Source organism: Hylobates moloch, unplaced genomic scaffold (genome assembly GCF_009828535.3).
Source record: "Hylobates moloch isolate HMO894 unplaced genomic scaffold, HMol_V3 SCAFFOLD_23, whole genome shotgun sequence".
In the NCBI taxonomy this organism is placed as follows: Eukaryota; Metazoa; Chordata; class Mammalia; order Primates; family Hylobatidae; genus Hylobates; species Hylobates moloch.
In genome coordinates, this window is record NW_026652298.1 from 10,828,409 (window position 1) to 10,844,538 (window position 16,130).

Sequence of the window (16,130 nt, forward strand, 5' to 3'; positions counted from 1 at the left end):
ATTTTTAGTAGAGACGGGGTTTTCACCAGGTTGGCCAGGCTGGTCTTGAACTCCTGACTTCAAGCGATCCACCTGCATTGGCCTCCCAAAGTGCTGGGATTACAGGAGTGAGCCACCGTGCCCAGCCCCTGCGCATTCATTCTCTTCTTGGTGGATACCTGGGCTGTATTCAGTTTTTGACTATTACTTATAGAGCTGCTATGAACACTCTTACACAAGTATTTTGATAAACATATGTTTTCATTTCCCTTAGGAAAAGACCTACTTATGTAATTGCAGGATCACAGCTAGTATATTTTTAGTTTTTGAAGAAAATGCCATTTATTTTTCCAAAGTTGATGTACCATTTTATATTCATATCAACAATGTATGGGAGTTCCAGTTGCTCCACATCTTTGCTGACATTTAGTGTTTTCAGTCTTTATATTTTAAACCATCCTGGCAGTAGTGATACTTCATTCAGGTTTTAATTTGCGTTTTCTTAACGACTAAAGATATTGAGCACGTTGTCATGTGCTTATCTGCCATTTATATATCTTCTTTGGTAAAGTGTCTTCCATCCATTCAAAAAATGTTTTCTCTTTATTAATAAGTGGGAGTCCTTTACATACCCTGGATATCAGTCCTCTGTCAAGTTTATGCTTTGTAAATAATTTCTTCCAGTCTATGTCTTGACTATTCATTTTTTAATGGTCTCTTTTCAGGAGAGGTTTTTTATTTTGCTTAAATCTAATTTATCAAATTTTTTGTAGTTATTGCTCTCGGTGGCCTAAACAAAGTACATTGATATTAATAAATGGTGTTCACAAAATGTGTTGTAGGCTTAAGATAATCCAAAGCTTCACTGTGGTCACTGTAACAGAAGTATTTGCCTAAAGAAACATCCATGTCCGTACATACTGGGAACAACTGAGGAAAACCTGGTGATCTGTTTACAGTCTCAAGAGCATCCCACAGAATGAATCCAACTCTAGACCTCCCTTTTCACTTTGTTTTATAATAAGAAGCTTTATGTTTTGATGGCTGGAAGGAGTCGCTGCAGGCAAAACTACCTGGTCATGGCCTTGTTCTGGAATCAAGTCAGCCTTTATGCTTATGAGCAGGATAAGTAGATTATTTTAATAATTCATTTTTAATCCATATTTTAATAAGCATATGTTATTGAGAGATCATATTTTAAATAGTTTAATATATGGCATGAATGAATAAAAATAGACTCCCCAGAAGCTTTAAAAACATTCAAAGAAAGAAACCCACAGAGAGACCCAGGTGTCAGTGATGACATGCGGCAAAATTAAGAGCAGATTGAAAGTGGGAATCATCTGCTGTGAAGAAAGCAGGACTTGGGAAAATACAGATCTACTGAAGGAACATAGCGATTCTCTAGAGTTGTTTTTAGGCTACACATTGAAGGGTTTCCCAAGATTTTACCCTGGTCTCTTTGCCAACTGCTCTGCTTGTCAGCGAAGCTGTTTGATTTCTCTCTTTGTTTCTTGTTCGAACCAAAAGGACACTCAATACAGACATGACATTTTGAAAACTAAACTCACATCTTTTTCACCCTAACTTCATTGTTGTTTTGGCCTACTTTCTCTTAGACACTTTCTTGAGGGTTCAGGCTGAATGTGGTCTTTCAAACTTTCAAACTCCCTTGAGTACCTCTTTCTGTGATTCCATTCCTAGGGATCATTAATGGTCTGCAACTGCTTCTTTATTTGTGGGGTATCTCGGGCCTTTTGCTTCTTCGGTTTTCTACTTTTTATCATTAAAAATCCCCCCCCCCTTTATTCGAGACTGATTTAGGAAAAGAAAGGGATGAAACTTAAATGAATGAACTGCTGTTTGATTGCAGGTTGAAATTAGTGGCCAAGTTTTTGTTTGTTGTTGATCTAGTAGACTTTTATACACCAAAACTAACTGTATGATTCTCATTGGAAGTTATGTTGAAATATGAGATATGAAGAGAGTACCAATTCACAAAGCCCTGGACTGTTCTAACCCTAGGGAATACTCGCTGGTGGCTGTGTGGGTGTGCCTGCCAGGCTGGGAAAAGATCTAGCATAATGGTGAGTTTCGTAACACACCAGCCCAGGTCCAACTGCTTGAGTAGGAAGATTAGAGGTAGGTGGTTAGTTTTGTGGCCTCCCAGATCTGTTCCTGAAGAAAGCAGATAAGTTCAGGAAGGGAGAAGTCTAGGTTCTATGTTAGAAATGTCAAGTAGGACTTCGAGGCCTCTGAAATAAAGATGTGTCCTAAGTAAGTAACACACAAACATGATGGAAGTAATCATAAGGGAGAAACGAGTGGGGTTAAAATCACAGGGCCACATGACAAATTATGTCTGGCTATGCAAGTGGGTTAAATCACTTCCTAAGATGTTGCCAACAGCACAAATATCTGTATTTAGCATCACATGCAACCAAAGAATTAACCAAACATACTCTCCAAGTTTCTTCCCCTTTGGAATAGTAATTCCTGCTATTACAGTGTTTCCACTAAGGCACTGGAGGATCCAGGGCAAAGTCTAACTGAGGTGGGTTCCACTGACCTGCAGTGTGGGCAGCGTTAAGCGGGTACCCGAATGTGGTGGGGGAGGACTGTGAAGCTCTACTTTCTGTGCAACTCTTAGGGAAGTCCTGTTGCCAGCCCTCCTCAGACATCGTTTTCTGCTCATGAATATTCTCTTTTATACCAATAGAGGTGGGAGGGGGAACTACCCAGAATTCAGTCTCAAAATCTTTTATCCTTTTCTCTCATTTACTTCAACATGTATATAAAGTAAAACGCAGAACCCCCAAAAAACCATTTCAGCCTGAAACTAAGCTCTGGCTCTTTAGCTTGACTATGGGGTCCTTCATGGGCAGAAGGATTGGATAGAGGAAATGAATTATAGGGGGACGCTTTGCTTTGATTATTACCAGAGTTTAGCAGGAACATCTGACTTACTTGCAGTTAGATTTTCTGAAGGGAGGGTTCAGCCATTGCTACCATAGCTCTTAGTACCATAAGGTTTATCGGAATCTCTGAATATCTATGAACTTGCAAGATCCAAATTTCCCTTCAAGCTGATATTTGTCTTTCATTTGTTTCCTAATTAGCATTCAGATTTCAGCCCAAGAGTGCACTGCCAGAGGCATAACACCTCCCTTGGTGGGGACCTTTGTTGGCATCATTCTAAAATAAATTCATAGGACTGTTCTCTGATTTTCAACTTTGCTTTGTGGTACAAGGTCTGTGAATGTTTAGTTGACAATACGTGTGCGCCTCTCTCATTTCCTGTTTTTAAGGGCTGCACTTAATTTATTTGAAAGGGTGGAATATTTTAAATTACAATTCAGCAGTTTTACTAAGGAAGGCTGTAAAACACAATGAGCAAGGAGTTTTACTTCCTCCTTCCAATTGCTACTCCCTATTTTGAAATCTTGACGTCCTCCAATCAATGGGAATGACTTTAACTTACACTGTAACATTTTTAACAGCAACCACGCCATGGCTGGAGCTGCAGAGGGGCATGGGATTCCTGCACACTATAATTCCATTTTTCCAGACGCCTTATTAGTACACGGAATGCGTCTGCCTGTGCTTGATATTGTTCTATCTTGTTAAGTCCCCTCCCCCAGGCAGAGCATTTGGATTGGTTAAGGAATACGGTCGCTTAGCCAATCAAGTGAAACCTTTCTCCTGCAACCCTAGCAACACCTGACAATGGTCATTGACAAATGTTAAGAGAAAACCCCTGACAAATCCCACCAGCCCTTGAAAATGGTCCCTGTCAAGCGCAAGTAGGGCTACTCCTATCCACAGAGCACTTTGTGTGGCCAGAGGAGTTAGTGGTTTGTGTCAGACCTGCAAAAACAGAACCTGGATGTGACTGCAAGTGCTTGAGTCTAGGGCCCTACTCCGATCTGCTGTCAATTTCAGCGAAACTGACTTTTGTTAGTCAAAGCCGGTGTTGGAGCTTGGGGTTGCGCGGGGTGGGTGGTTGTCTATGGTGAGGTGGCAGCTGGGGAGTGTGCTCATATTCTCCCATACCAACCAGACCCCCATACCCACTAGAATATTTTCAGTGGTTGGAGGAAGAGTTCACATACAACTTCGGCTCCAGGGTCACACTTCTGTCACTGATGCTAATTCGTTTTGCAGGGCATGGCAAGAGGAGCATTTTCTGAGGGCGGCAAGATACCTGGCTATGTCCCTAGTGGCGCCTTTCCAAGACTTCTGGCTACACATCTTTTACCTCCCAGCCTCGTGCTGAACCCTGTTGGGGTGCAGTTGGCCTGCTTTGCCTCACCCGTGGGCATATTGGGACACTCCTCTCAGGGTGTAGTTAAACCTAAAAGAGCTCTCACCCCTCTCTGGGAGGCTTCATGACTGAGCAATCTGAAGGCAGATCTGGCAGAAGCTGGGGAGGGAAAGGGAACGGAGAGTAAGAAGGGGGACCTGCCAAAAACATGCACAGACAGTTCGTAGGCAAATGCATGTTCCCACAAAAGACATAATAGCTGTGTGTGTATGATACCCTGCTGAAGTCCCCTCACATGATCATTCCAGTTAGTCTAGCCACCTTGAAGGCATATTTCAAACCCTGGTTGAGTAATCCATTGTGCCATGATTAGCTGTTAATGAAGCTGAAAATACCTAAATCATCCAACAAGTAATCTGAATTAATTTTTATGATTACCACTTCTAGACAAGCTGGTGTCAGGACAAAGAAAGACCTGGGCATACAGACAGAGACATTCACACATGCAGATAAAATGTGCACACACAAGCATGCACACAGATAAACTTAGGCCAGAGGAGCAAAGGAGCAACAAGGGGGAAAAAGTAAAAGGGGAACTTTAAAGACAGTCCATGAATTGAACAGTGTGAAATCTTGTGTCAGACCTGTAAAAACAGAACCTGGATGTGGATGCTAGGGCTTGAGTCTAGGGCCCTACTCTGATCTGCCACCATTTCAGTGAAACTGACTTTTGTTAGTCAAAGCCAGTGTTGGAGCTGGGAGTGGAAGTCTATGGTGGGACTCTTCAATTCATAGACTCTCCTTAGTGAAGTTCATTTGGTCCTCCCCAACCCCCAGTGTCCCTTTTCCTCCTAGCACCACCCTTCAAGGCCTGTCTTGAATTTAATTTTCCACTGGAGGTTGGCACATAGCTTAAGGCATCCCTTGGGAGCATAAACTGGTAATGACTTGAAATCTTAACCCCTAAAAGGATATTGATATTTTTTCAAAAGGGGCTCAGGAAGGTGCAAAATAATTAAATCTCTAATGGCTGACTTGTAAATTGGGATTATCTTTATTCTGGAGACTTGGCTTTGCTCAAACATACTTTTTGGGTACAGATCTCCTCTGGGCATTCCTAAGGCCAGAATTACAGGCAAGAAAAGGTGGTCCTGGAGAGGAGGGTGGGTTGCAGTGGGGAGAGATCCATCAGGTGGGTGCTCGGTAGGAGGACAGATCCTGAAGAGGTGCGGGAGAGGCCAGGAGGCTGAACTTCCACACGGAGTCAAACTAGGAGCTGGTTTTATAATCTTCCATATCTGTCCTTCAGGGAACTTGCAAACTTTCTGGTGGCATGAGACGTAGAATATTACAATACAGATTACATAACAGGTTAAAAGCTGAGTCTTACATGGTCATATACATGCACACAGGTTCCAGGTTCAAAGTCTCAAAGAAATTAAGTTACTCTGAAAGGATGTAAAATTGTGGACATTTGCCTATTAAGGAGACAAGCAAACTATTTTTTTCCTTTTTCAGATTTTTCAAGTTTTTCAGGTATGTCTGGTCAAGTTTTCTGTGGATATTAGCAACTATCAAGTATCAAGATTATAGAACAACAAAAAAAGCAACATTACATGTTTATTTCTTGCTCTGGAAATCCAGAGATTTTTATTTCCTTGTGAAATAGATAATAAAAAAATAAAATCAACAATGTATACACCATGGTTCTTTGTAACCCGAGTGTCACAAAATGCTCTATAAAATATCTGAAGTGCTTGAGGTTGCCTAGAGGGAAAAGGTAAAGATTCTCACTACAGAGCTAATAGTTCCTGCTCAACAATTTGAATTTCACTTAAGAATAAACCTGAGAGCCTACATCTGGGAGAGCATGTTAATCTTTAATGTAGCAGTTTGGAGGTGGAGGCATTCCTGGAAGAGAACAATGCCTGATGCATTATAGGCATAAAAATAAAGATTTGTTCATGACATGGAAGCCCTGCCTCCAAACCAACGTTCTCTCAATTCACAAATACTATCTAGAACCCCATTAGAGTGGATATCTCCCTGCTCTTAATCTCCAAGAGATCGTTTCCTATTTCCATGGAAACTAGAAGACTTGAAATTGCCAAAACTTGAGAGACACTTGAGACCAAAGCCAGAAAAAAAAAAAAAAAAATTAACAAAAGACAAATGTTACAGGCAGCAAGTATGACAGTGTGGTAAAGTTTCTGACATTTGTTTGGGAAGATTTTCTTATTTCTTTGCTTGGAAGAATGCAATGATTTCCAGAATGTGGCAGTAATAGCTTCACACCATGCTGCTGAATGTTCATCAAGTAGATTTTACTCTTTTCTAGAAAGGAAAGGAAAGACCCACGGGCCTTGGCAGCAATCAAGTGCATGTTAAGCTGTTGGAAATTGCTCTCCTGGCACACCTTGATGTTAACCACAATGAGGAGGCCAGTCTGGCTGAAGTGCCCTTGCTCCCTCCCTTCCATGCAGTGAACAAATATTTATTGAGCACCTACTATTCTCCAGGTAATGTGTCCTACATACAACTAAATGAAAAATTACAACTCAGATAAGAGCCCCTGGGAGAAGTACATGTAACTACTAGAGTGTGTAATAGAACTGACCTGTCAGGGTGGCCAGGCTTTCCTAAGGAAGTGTGATTAAGCTGAGCAGGAGGAAACTAGGCAGTGGTTGTGGGGCCTGGGGAAGGAGAACATTCCAGGGAGCAGGAACTCTTGGGCAAAGGCCTCTGGAGGAAGTGAGTGTTAAAGGAATTGAAAGTAGGCCTGAGTAGCCTGTGTTGGCAGAGCTCCAGAGAGCAAAGGGAATGAACCTGTGGTAAGGTCATTTGGAGAGGTGGGCAGGGACCAGGTCATTCCTAATGCACAGTCTTGAGTCTTGCAGGGCAGGCTTGTTAAGGATTTGGTTTCTAACCCTCCCCTCTCCAGGGTGAACTCAAGCTGTCATAGGAGTGCATGGCATATAGTCCTTGTGTGTGACCTGGGAATGCAGATTTTGGTTCATCTGACATCTGTCAAAACATTGCCATAGATTTCAGAAGTGAACCACCAAGTTCCAAAGGTTATAATTTCATGAAATGCTTTAAACCTAAATCATGTTCAGTAAATATTATTTTACACATGATGATTCAGTAGGCATCTCGGACTCATCATCACGAATGTCAATTATCATCCTATATTAACCCCTCAGAAGCCAGAGTTTGGTCATCTAACTTCTCCATTTTCTGGGACCTAGCTGGAATCTAGGAAGTCTGCAAGAGGCAAAATACATGTGACAAAGGTCATGCACATTTTAACCAGGTGGGAGATCCTCATTAAGAACTTCGCTGATTTTACTTTACACATAATTGTAGAAAGCAGGTTCTCCAGGTTCAGAGGCCACGGCATGGAGAAAGCAATAATTCAGAAAGTGAGGAGCGACATTATGGGTGGTTATATGACGATACTTAAGAGTAAGAGGGGCTGGGCATGGAGGTACATGCCTGTGGTCTTAGCTACTCAGGAGACTGAGGCAGGAGAATCACTTGAGCCCAGGAGTTTGAGTCCAGCCTCGGCAATACAGCAAGATCTTGACTCTAAAAAAAACAACAAAAAAGTGAAAGTAACAGGAAATAGCACAACTGTAAAGCCTGAGACCAACAAACCAAAACAAAACCTAGAACAAACTGAATAAAAAATGGAGGAAAAAGAAGGGAAGGGAAAGAAGGGGAAAGAAGGGAAGGGAAAGAAGGGGAAAGAAGGGAAGGGTGGGGAAGGAAGTGGGGAGGGAAGGGAAGGGCAAAAGAAATAAAGAGAAAAAGAGAAGAAAAACCAAGCCAGCAATCTGGGTTTTTTGTTATGAACAAGCAACCTTGCGTACCTTAGTAGCTCTTAAGGGCATCATTGTGTTTATAATCAGTCCTTATAATATGCTTAAGAAGTCAAAGAAGTGTGTCATGTTTTAAAAAGATTTCTAGTGTGCAGGGTTAAGCCTATATTTTTATTTTATCTTGAGACAGAGTCTCACTCAGTCACCCAGAATGGAGTGCAGTGGCATGATCTCAGCTCACTGCAACCTCTGCCTCCCAGGTTCAAGCCATCTTGTGCCTCAGCCTCTGGAGTAGCTGGGATTACAGGTGCTGCCACCAAGCCCAGCAATTTTTTTGTATTTTTAGTAGAGACAGGGTTTTGCCATGTTGGCCAGGCTGGTCTCAAACTCCAGGCCTCAAGTGATCTGCCTGCCTCGGCCTCCCACAGTGCTGGGATTACAAGTGTGAGCCAGCACACATGGCCCCGTTAAGCTTTTAAAAATATTTTTGGGCCAGGTGCAGTGGCTCATGCCTGTAATCCCAACACTTTGGGAGGCCAAAGCGGGCGGATCACCTGAGGTCGGGAGCTGAAGACCAGCCTGACCAACACGGAGAAACCCCATCTCTACTAAAAATACAAAATTAGCCGGGAATGGTGGCGCATGCCTGTAATCCCAGCTACCTGGGTGGCTGAGACAGGAGAATCGCTTGGACCCCAGAGGCAGAGGTTGTGGTGAGCCGAGATCACTCCATTGCACTCCAGCCTGGGCAACAAGAACAAAACTCTGTTTCAAAAAAAGAGATGTCTGGTCCTTAAAAAGTACAACTTCAGCTCTTTGGGAAACCTGTCCGTTCTGGGTGGTTTTCACAAAAGTTCTGCATAACCACGGTTTTACTGCAATGTGATTCTGTGGGGGTGTGAGTTAATATAGATTTCACGTTGAAAAATGTCTGATACACCAGCTTCTACTGAAACCTCTTCATTTTCACAAGTTATCTAATTCCGGATTTGAACAATGTCATTGGAAGTGACATTTTTCACATCTGAATTGTCATGATTCTATTCTTGACAGGGAGTAAATTCTTGAATATTTAAAAATACAGTAGGTGATAAAATGCCGTTAATAAGTTTGTTTCAGAATTTGGCTTTCATGTTTTCAATTTTAATTCTCATGTATCTTAAATGCAAATAATCTTTATCTGGGCATAAGGTGCCCCCTAAAGTTACCTGGCTGTCTAGATTTTACATCTTTACTTCCTCCAAATAGGAATAAGAATGAACAAAATACTATTTGACCACTTTGAAAAATGCTCATTCTATATCCTTACAAAGTGAATTTTGGAATGACATTACTTTCTGTAAATACATCCTTCATACATGTCAGAGCATCTTTTGTCTCCCTAGAGAATATGTCTTAAACCTGTTTTTCTTGTACCATCTCACATTATCAGAGATATCTGCAAGAGAGTGACCTGGTAGGGTGAGGCAATTTTGAGAAAATCATTAATTTTCTAAATTATGATTCTTCTATACTAACACTTTTTTAGTGTTTAAAAGTGGGAGTTTTTTCCTAGTTAACACAGGTAAATAAATACTGAAATAAATGTCTTTACATTATCTTATTAAATAGTATTCTTTTGTTTATCTTGTGACAATCTTAACAAAATAGTTCATAAATAGTTATTCAAAAGGGGAAATATTAAGGTAGGTTAGAAGGAAATGTGGCATTTCCTATTTCTTTTGGCGATCACTGGGTTCTAAGCCTGTTTTGAAGCCTGATAAACATTCCAGTTTTAAGATGTTTTCATTTAATAAGATCCTCACCATTGCACTTTGCATTGGAATAACTAACAGACTGATAATAGCCTGGTAACTTTTAATAATATTTAAATGGTATAGCGACTATACGCTAAAATGTTTTTCTTTTCTGAAAATTAACACACACAAATTATTTAATATTTAATGAAAGCAAATCTCTTTTACTTCTTGAGGGTAGAATTATTGCCCAAATCACAACATTTAAAACATTCATTTGTAAGCAATTTTGCCAGCCTGTTTTTTTGGTATATATTGAGATGCAATAATTTATTTTTCAAAATTCCAGCTTGTAACTTTAAAGGCTTCCATCTAAACAGAATACACTGTTCTTAGAAGCAGGTTGGAAAAGATTGGTTGATTGATCAGTGGTTGAATATACTTTCTTATAATTCAGCACATTTTAGAAGGGAACATGTTTAGGAAAGAAATAGTGTGGGTTACTGAGTGACAATATGGTATGGAATATGATATTTCCTAATTTTGCCTATTTTGAAGAATTATCCAGGGCATGGGTTAAAAAGATAGATTCTAAGCTCCACCCCAGCCCTGCTGAATCAGAATCTCCAGGGGAGAGGTAAAGGAAATGTGTATTTTTAACAAGTGCTCAGGGTGATTCTTATGACCTGACAAGTTTGGGAAATACTGGATAATGGAAAAAAATTCTGGCTTTAGAGTGAGACCGACAGAATTTGAATCCCTGCATGGCCAGATAGGAGCCAAATAACCTTTGGCAAATTTCTCTGAGTCTCAGTTTCTTCATTTGTTTCTTGTGTAAGGGGCATTAAATGAGTTACTGTTTGTAAAGGACCTGGTATGGTGTCTGTGCCCACTGTCCAAAAATACTAATGGTAAGATATTAGTGGCTTGACTGGGCACTGTGGCTCACGCCTGTAATCCTAGCACTTTGGGAGGCCGAGGCAGGCAGATTACCTGAGGTCAGGAGATCGAGGCCATCCTAGCTAACATGATGAAACCCTGTCTCTACTAAAAGTACAAAAAATTAGCCAGGCATGGTGTTGGGCGCCTGTAGTCCCAGCTACTCGGGAGGCTGAGGCAGGAGAATGGCGTGAACCCGGGAGGCGGAACTTGCAGTGAGCTGAGATTGCGCCACTACACTCCAGCCTGGGCAACAGAGCGAGCTCCTATCTCAAAAAAAAAAAAAAAAAAAAAGTGGCTTGATTCTCAAGGATTCAACAAACTTAAAATGAACCCTCTTCAAAGTTGGAGTAATTATTTTAAATTTTTCAGTTCTGGTTGATCATTCCCTGCTTACCTCTTCCTTTGCACAAGAATCTATTCCATGGAAATGACTGACCAGAAGACTCTTTTGGCACTTTCCCCTGTTACTGGACATTTTTCTCTGATGAAGTTATCATCTATTCTCCCTCATTCTTCACTTTTTTTAGCCATACAGAGTGAGATGCTCTCTCACTGCACAGGAGGGGAGAATGCCTGGTTCATAGTTTAACTATGCTGTTTTAGGCTTTTATTCTCCTCTAAACAAATTATATTCCAGGGAACATAATTGGCTTTGACTATAGTATTAAAAAATATATCCCAGTATGAAAAAAGAGAATGGAAATGAATATAACTTTGTGTCCATCTTCAAATGACTTGAAGTTCCTTAGATCTAATTTAATTTCCATGTCTTGGAATCTTCCTACTAATGGCAAATTATTGTCTTAATTAGCGAGATGACTAGCAATAATGATGAAGCAATGCCATTTTCTCCTGCAGGCCTCCTAAGCGCGGGGCCCTGTGAAGTTCTTTTCACCAAAGGGTAGTTTTCAAACTTTAGTGTAAAGATGACTCATGTGGGGAGCCGCTACATGTGTTAATTTCCGTTTCCCAGCTCCGAAGTTGTGTGCATTTTGCCCTGGGGCACTCTAGGGGTCTCTCTTTGAAAACCACTGCTCCAGGAATTTGGTAAACTGCTACTGAATTTAATTCAAAAATTTCATTTTTAAGTTAGAGGGTGGAGGAGCCATAATAGATCTCTGGCTAGGACTCCACTGCCCTTCTCAAATAAATTCCTTTGCCATTCATCTGTCCGTCAACCTATCTATGCATCTGACTGCAGTGGGCTGGGTGCTAGATGTGGTGCTCAGGTGGGCGTTGGGTGGGGTTTTCTCACTTCCTTTAGTTCATCAGTTAGCTACTGGGAGTACTATTTATGAAGTGGGCCAGGGAGCCTAGCTCCTGACCACACTAGTGATGTGGTGTGATGTGATATGAGTCACTGCATATGGGAAGCAGTAGACTTTCTGTACTTTGATTTCCTACCATTGCCTAATGGTAAACACTGGAGGCGGCTCTATCCCTGATTTGGCCCCTGGGGTAGAAGCCTGCTGGAAAAGGGCAATCATAAGTAATTCAGTAATGATGTCTATGAACACCAGGAAAAACACTATAATTACTCAAAAAATGAGAGATGGCAGAAGCACTAGCCAAAGATGACATACCATCACTTACTTCTCCCTTGGCTCCTGGGTGTAGCTAACCTCTGGGGAGACAGAAACCTTGCAGGACAATGCTGGGCATTCAGGGACTACAGAAATGAACAAGGCATATACTCAACTGTCAGAGAATTTCTAACCAGGGAAGAGAGGAAGAGGAAGAGAGAGAGAGAAAGGACAATGGCTTAGGCAAGTGTAAACATAATTCTGATGCTAGGCAGAATGGTATAAATGTCACAAGAACGATCCGAAGTGTTAAAGGGGCTTGAGGAGAGAGAGATCACACATCCAGGTGGGTTTTCCCAGAGGAAGTAACATTTGAGCAAATCCTTGTAGGAAGGGCAGGAATTTGACAAGTTGCAAGGGAAGGGAGAGACATTTCAGGCAGCAGGAACATCTTGAGCAAATGTGTGGGGTGGAGAAGTCCTGTTGGGACATAACAGAATTCCTGCTGGGGAACTGGGAAATGTTCTCTTGGGTTTTAGTGGGAGGCAAGGCTGAAAAGTTGGGTTTGGTCAAGTTCAGATCTGAGTTTGGATTTCCTCCAGTAGGCAGCAGAGAGCCATTTAAAGGGACTTGAGCAGGAGGGTGACACAATCCGAAATGTACTTTAGGAAGCACAGCAGCTGGGTGGAGGATGATTTGGAGGAGGAAAGGCTATACAGACACACCAGGGAGGAGGCTCCTGCAGAGTGAAGAGGAGGAATAATTGACTGTGAGCAGCCAGAGGGGCTGGTATAGACAATACAAGTCAACTGTGGGAGTTGCAGGAAAGAGGCAAAGGCAGAGGAAAAAAGCTTGGGGTCCTGGGAACAGGTGGCAACAGTATCAAAAATATAAGGAAAGAAGAGAACCTGGATTCTAGGGAAAGGTGGTTCTTTGGGTTTGAGGTGGCCGTGGGCATCCTGGTGGTGATGGAAAAGTGAGCTGGCCACCAGGAAGAAATACGTGAGCCGGAGAGTGAGATGACACTTTAGGAAACGGTTATAGGGTGGGTGGTGGAAACTCTCCAAGTGGTGGATCATCCAAAATGAAGAGGACCGTGATAGGCTGCAGGGCAGGGTGTACATTAAACAGTTTGAAGGAAGATAAACAAAAAAGAGGTAGGGAAAAGAGGTGGAGGAGACACTGGAGGGCTGGCAGAATTCCGGGAAACTCAGAGAGATGGCCAGTTCAAGAGGGAGTCAGTAATCAGCGCTAGAGAGTGCAGGGAGGGTCGGCTGGGTCAGGCTGAGCTGGTGGCCCCTCATTTGTCTCTGAATTAGAGAGCTTGTAATAGATCCCTCCAGCAAACGACGGTGCCTTAAATCCAGTCTCTTGCTCATTGTAACAACGAAAGCTCTAAAAGTTAGGCACCTCCAAAGGTACCTATTTTCCTGTTCAATGTGAATTAATCTCTTCTACTAACAACCCCTATGACCCTGAATGAGTCATTTATCCTGTCTGGGGACACCAGTTTTGTCATCGTTGACTTTCCAGTTCAGTGATTCTATGTGTTTATGTATGAAAATGCTTGCTAATCTACACATTATACAAGCCTAAGTCGTATCATGAATTTCTGAACAGAATAGAGCCCAACCGTGTTTTACTTTTAAACTTACTGTCTTCTATACCTATGTTTTATACAATTTTAAGATAATTTTTAAAGATATCTAGAAATGAAACCCCTGAGACTTCTCCCTCTACTTGCCCATAAAGATCTTCCAGTTTTCCGCACAGGCTTTTTCCTAGACATGGAGGAAGTGCCCAGAAAAATACTGGATTGATATACAAAAACATAATGTCACAAAAATTTTCCTAACAAGGCAGTTGCGGAAAGTCGGCCAGCGTCCCGACCCCAGGGACCTGCAGCCTGGGACTTGTGAAGGCCCACTGTGTAGCTCGGGGTTTCCAGGGCCTCGGCCCCGAATGGATTTTAAAATGCCGAAGCGCGCTATCCCTTTAAATTCAGGCTGCGAGGCAGGCGGGTGGGGAGCAGCCAATAACCTTAAAAGATGTGAAAGTGTCAAAGGAGATACAGTTTATCTCCAACAATGGGAGCGGATCGGCACTACTGTTTACAGTAAAAACAGAAGGTGGGGCTGGGAGGAAGCGTGTCTCCGACGCGGTAATTAAGTCTGCGGCTTGGACGCAGATTTGACCAAGCTCTGTGGAGCGCGAACAATGTCCGCAGGGCTCCCGGTTCAGAGAGGAACTCGCTTCTCCGCCTTCGCCCGCGTCCAGGCACCAGCGAGCCGCGCTCTGCGCTCGCTCCCCCTGGTCCACCCCTACGCTGCCCGGACCCGGGGGGACTGGCCCTGCGGGCGCCGCCAAGGCGGCTGAGAACGCGGCGCGCTTCCCAAGCGCCTGGACTCCGCTCAGCCGGGCGCCGGGGTGGGAGCCGGGCCGCAGACCCAAGTGCGCCCAAAGCCGCCGTCTGTCGCCGGCTGGGCTGTGTGTGCGCGCGCCCGTGGGACTTGCGCGCGCCCCTGCAGCGTGTGTACTCACAAAGGTGTGTCTGCTAAACCCACAGCCCGGGCTGCGTTCCACCCCGAGCGGGAGAAACCTCGGCCTGGAACGGGGCATCGTCCGCGCGGCCGCGGGGGCGACAAGGGCGGCTGGAGCTCCTCGACTGCTAGCGGGCGGGTCGGCTTCCTGGCCCGAAGGGCTGAGGCAGCGAGGGCGGGACGGTGAGAGCCGGCTCCGGACGCTCGTCGCGCGGCTGCTGGGCACGTTCCGAGCGCTCTGCGTGTTTTCGGGCACAGCCCTGCAGCCGGGACAGAACGGACGCGGGGCTCGGGGATGGGCGCACTGCAGCCACGCGGGGTAGCAGAGCGGGCGCGCTCCTTCCAAACCAGATCTGCAAAAGTGAAATAGAAAGCCGCCGCCGAACGCAGCCATCCTCTCCCTTCCCCGCCGCAGCTTCGGCGGGTGGTGGGGAGAGCTCCCCTGGACCGGCTGGAGAGGAAGCTGGCAGGCGCTCGGGTTCGGCCGCGTCTCCTCCGCCTTCCTCTCCACCCGCGTCCCCCGGGCTCCATGCCGCATTTCTTTGTTTTGAAAGCGCCTCCTCCGCCCAGAGGCTTTTCCCCCGAAGGGCAGGGGGACAGGGGGTGGGGCATCGGCCCGTGGGCCCCGCCCTCCATTTAGCTCGGAACCCTCCCCTTCGCTCACCCCCTCTTCTCCCCTTTCCTCCCCGCTGCGACCCACGAGGCGCATCCTCACTTCTCGGACTTCAAAAGAGAGGCTGAGAACCGGAGGGGGAAGTGCGGTAGGCAGGGGGCGCAGAGACTCACCTACCTTAGGCCGGGCCCGGCGGCCCGCCCCCTCCCACGGGAACACCGCCTGAGCCCCGCCCCCTTCCCCCCCACCACGCGTCACAGCAGCCTGACATTCTCACAACCCACCGGGCACCCAAACCGCCCGCCCCCGCCACCCCCGTGTCCGCCAAGCGCTCTATTTATGTTTCAGCCCAGCGATTTGCATAGGCCCCTCCCTCGGCCCTAGGTTCCCCCTATCGGAGCCCCGCCCCAGCCTCTGCGTCACAGCGGAGGCCCCACCTCTTGTGCCCATACAAGGAGCGGCGGGCCCTAGATGGCATCGTGGCGTCGCGACGGCGTGTGCGTGTCGCGCTTCCTAGTGCCGTTTATAGGATCCCGGCACTTCCGCTGTCGGGTTAGAAGCGGCGCGGTCATGGCGGAGCGCGGACAGCAGCCTCCTCCCGCGAAACGGCTTTGCTGCCGGCCGGGCGGCGGCGGCGGCGGGGGCAGCAGCGGCGGCGGCGGCGCGGGTGGCGGCTACAGCTCTGCCTGTCGGCCGGGGCCGCGGGCGGGTG

General features: G+C 45.0%; 2 protein-coding genes across 3 annotated transcripts in view; one reads left to right on the forward strand and one right to left on the reverse strand.

Moving 5' to 3' along the window:
• The window catches only part of LOC131382398 (uncharacterized), a 42,187-nt gene extending 26,840 nt beyond the window's left edge, over positions 1 to 15,347 (reverse strand). The window contains exons 1-3 of one of the 2 annotated variants that reach the window (XM_058434213.1): positions 14,807 to 15,347; positions 7,739 to 7,831; positions 5,286 to 5,568 (exon numbers count right to left, since the gene is read on the reverse strand). In XM_058434213.1, coding sequence (XP_058290196.1) covers positions 7,751 to 7,831; positions 14,807 to 15,343 — 618 coding nt within the window. In that variant the 5' untranslated portion in view covers positions 15,344 to 15,347 and the 3' untranslated portion in view covers positions 5,286 to 5,568; positions 7,739 to 7,750. Of the gene's footprint in view, positions 1 to 5,285; positions 5,569 to 7,738; positions 7,832 to 14,806 lie in introns of those variants that run through there. The other variant, XM_058434214.1, reaches the window with a different exon arrangement.
• Positions 15,348 to 15,889: 542 nt separating this feature from the next.
• Positions 15,890 to 16,130, forward strand: part of ZSWIM6 (zinc finger SWIM-type containing 6) — a 226,485-nt gene continuing 226,244 nt past the window's right edge. Inside the window, exon 1 of the mRNA XM_058434242.1 lies at positions 15,890 to 16,061. Within this exon, the coding sequence (XP_058290225.1) occupies positions 15,890 to 16,061 (172 nt within the window). The remainder of the gene's footprint in view (positions 16,062 to 16,130) is intronic.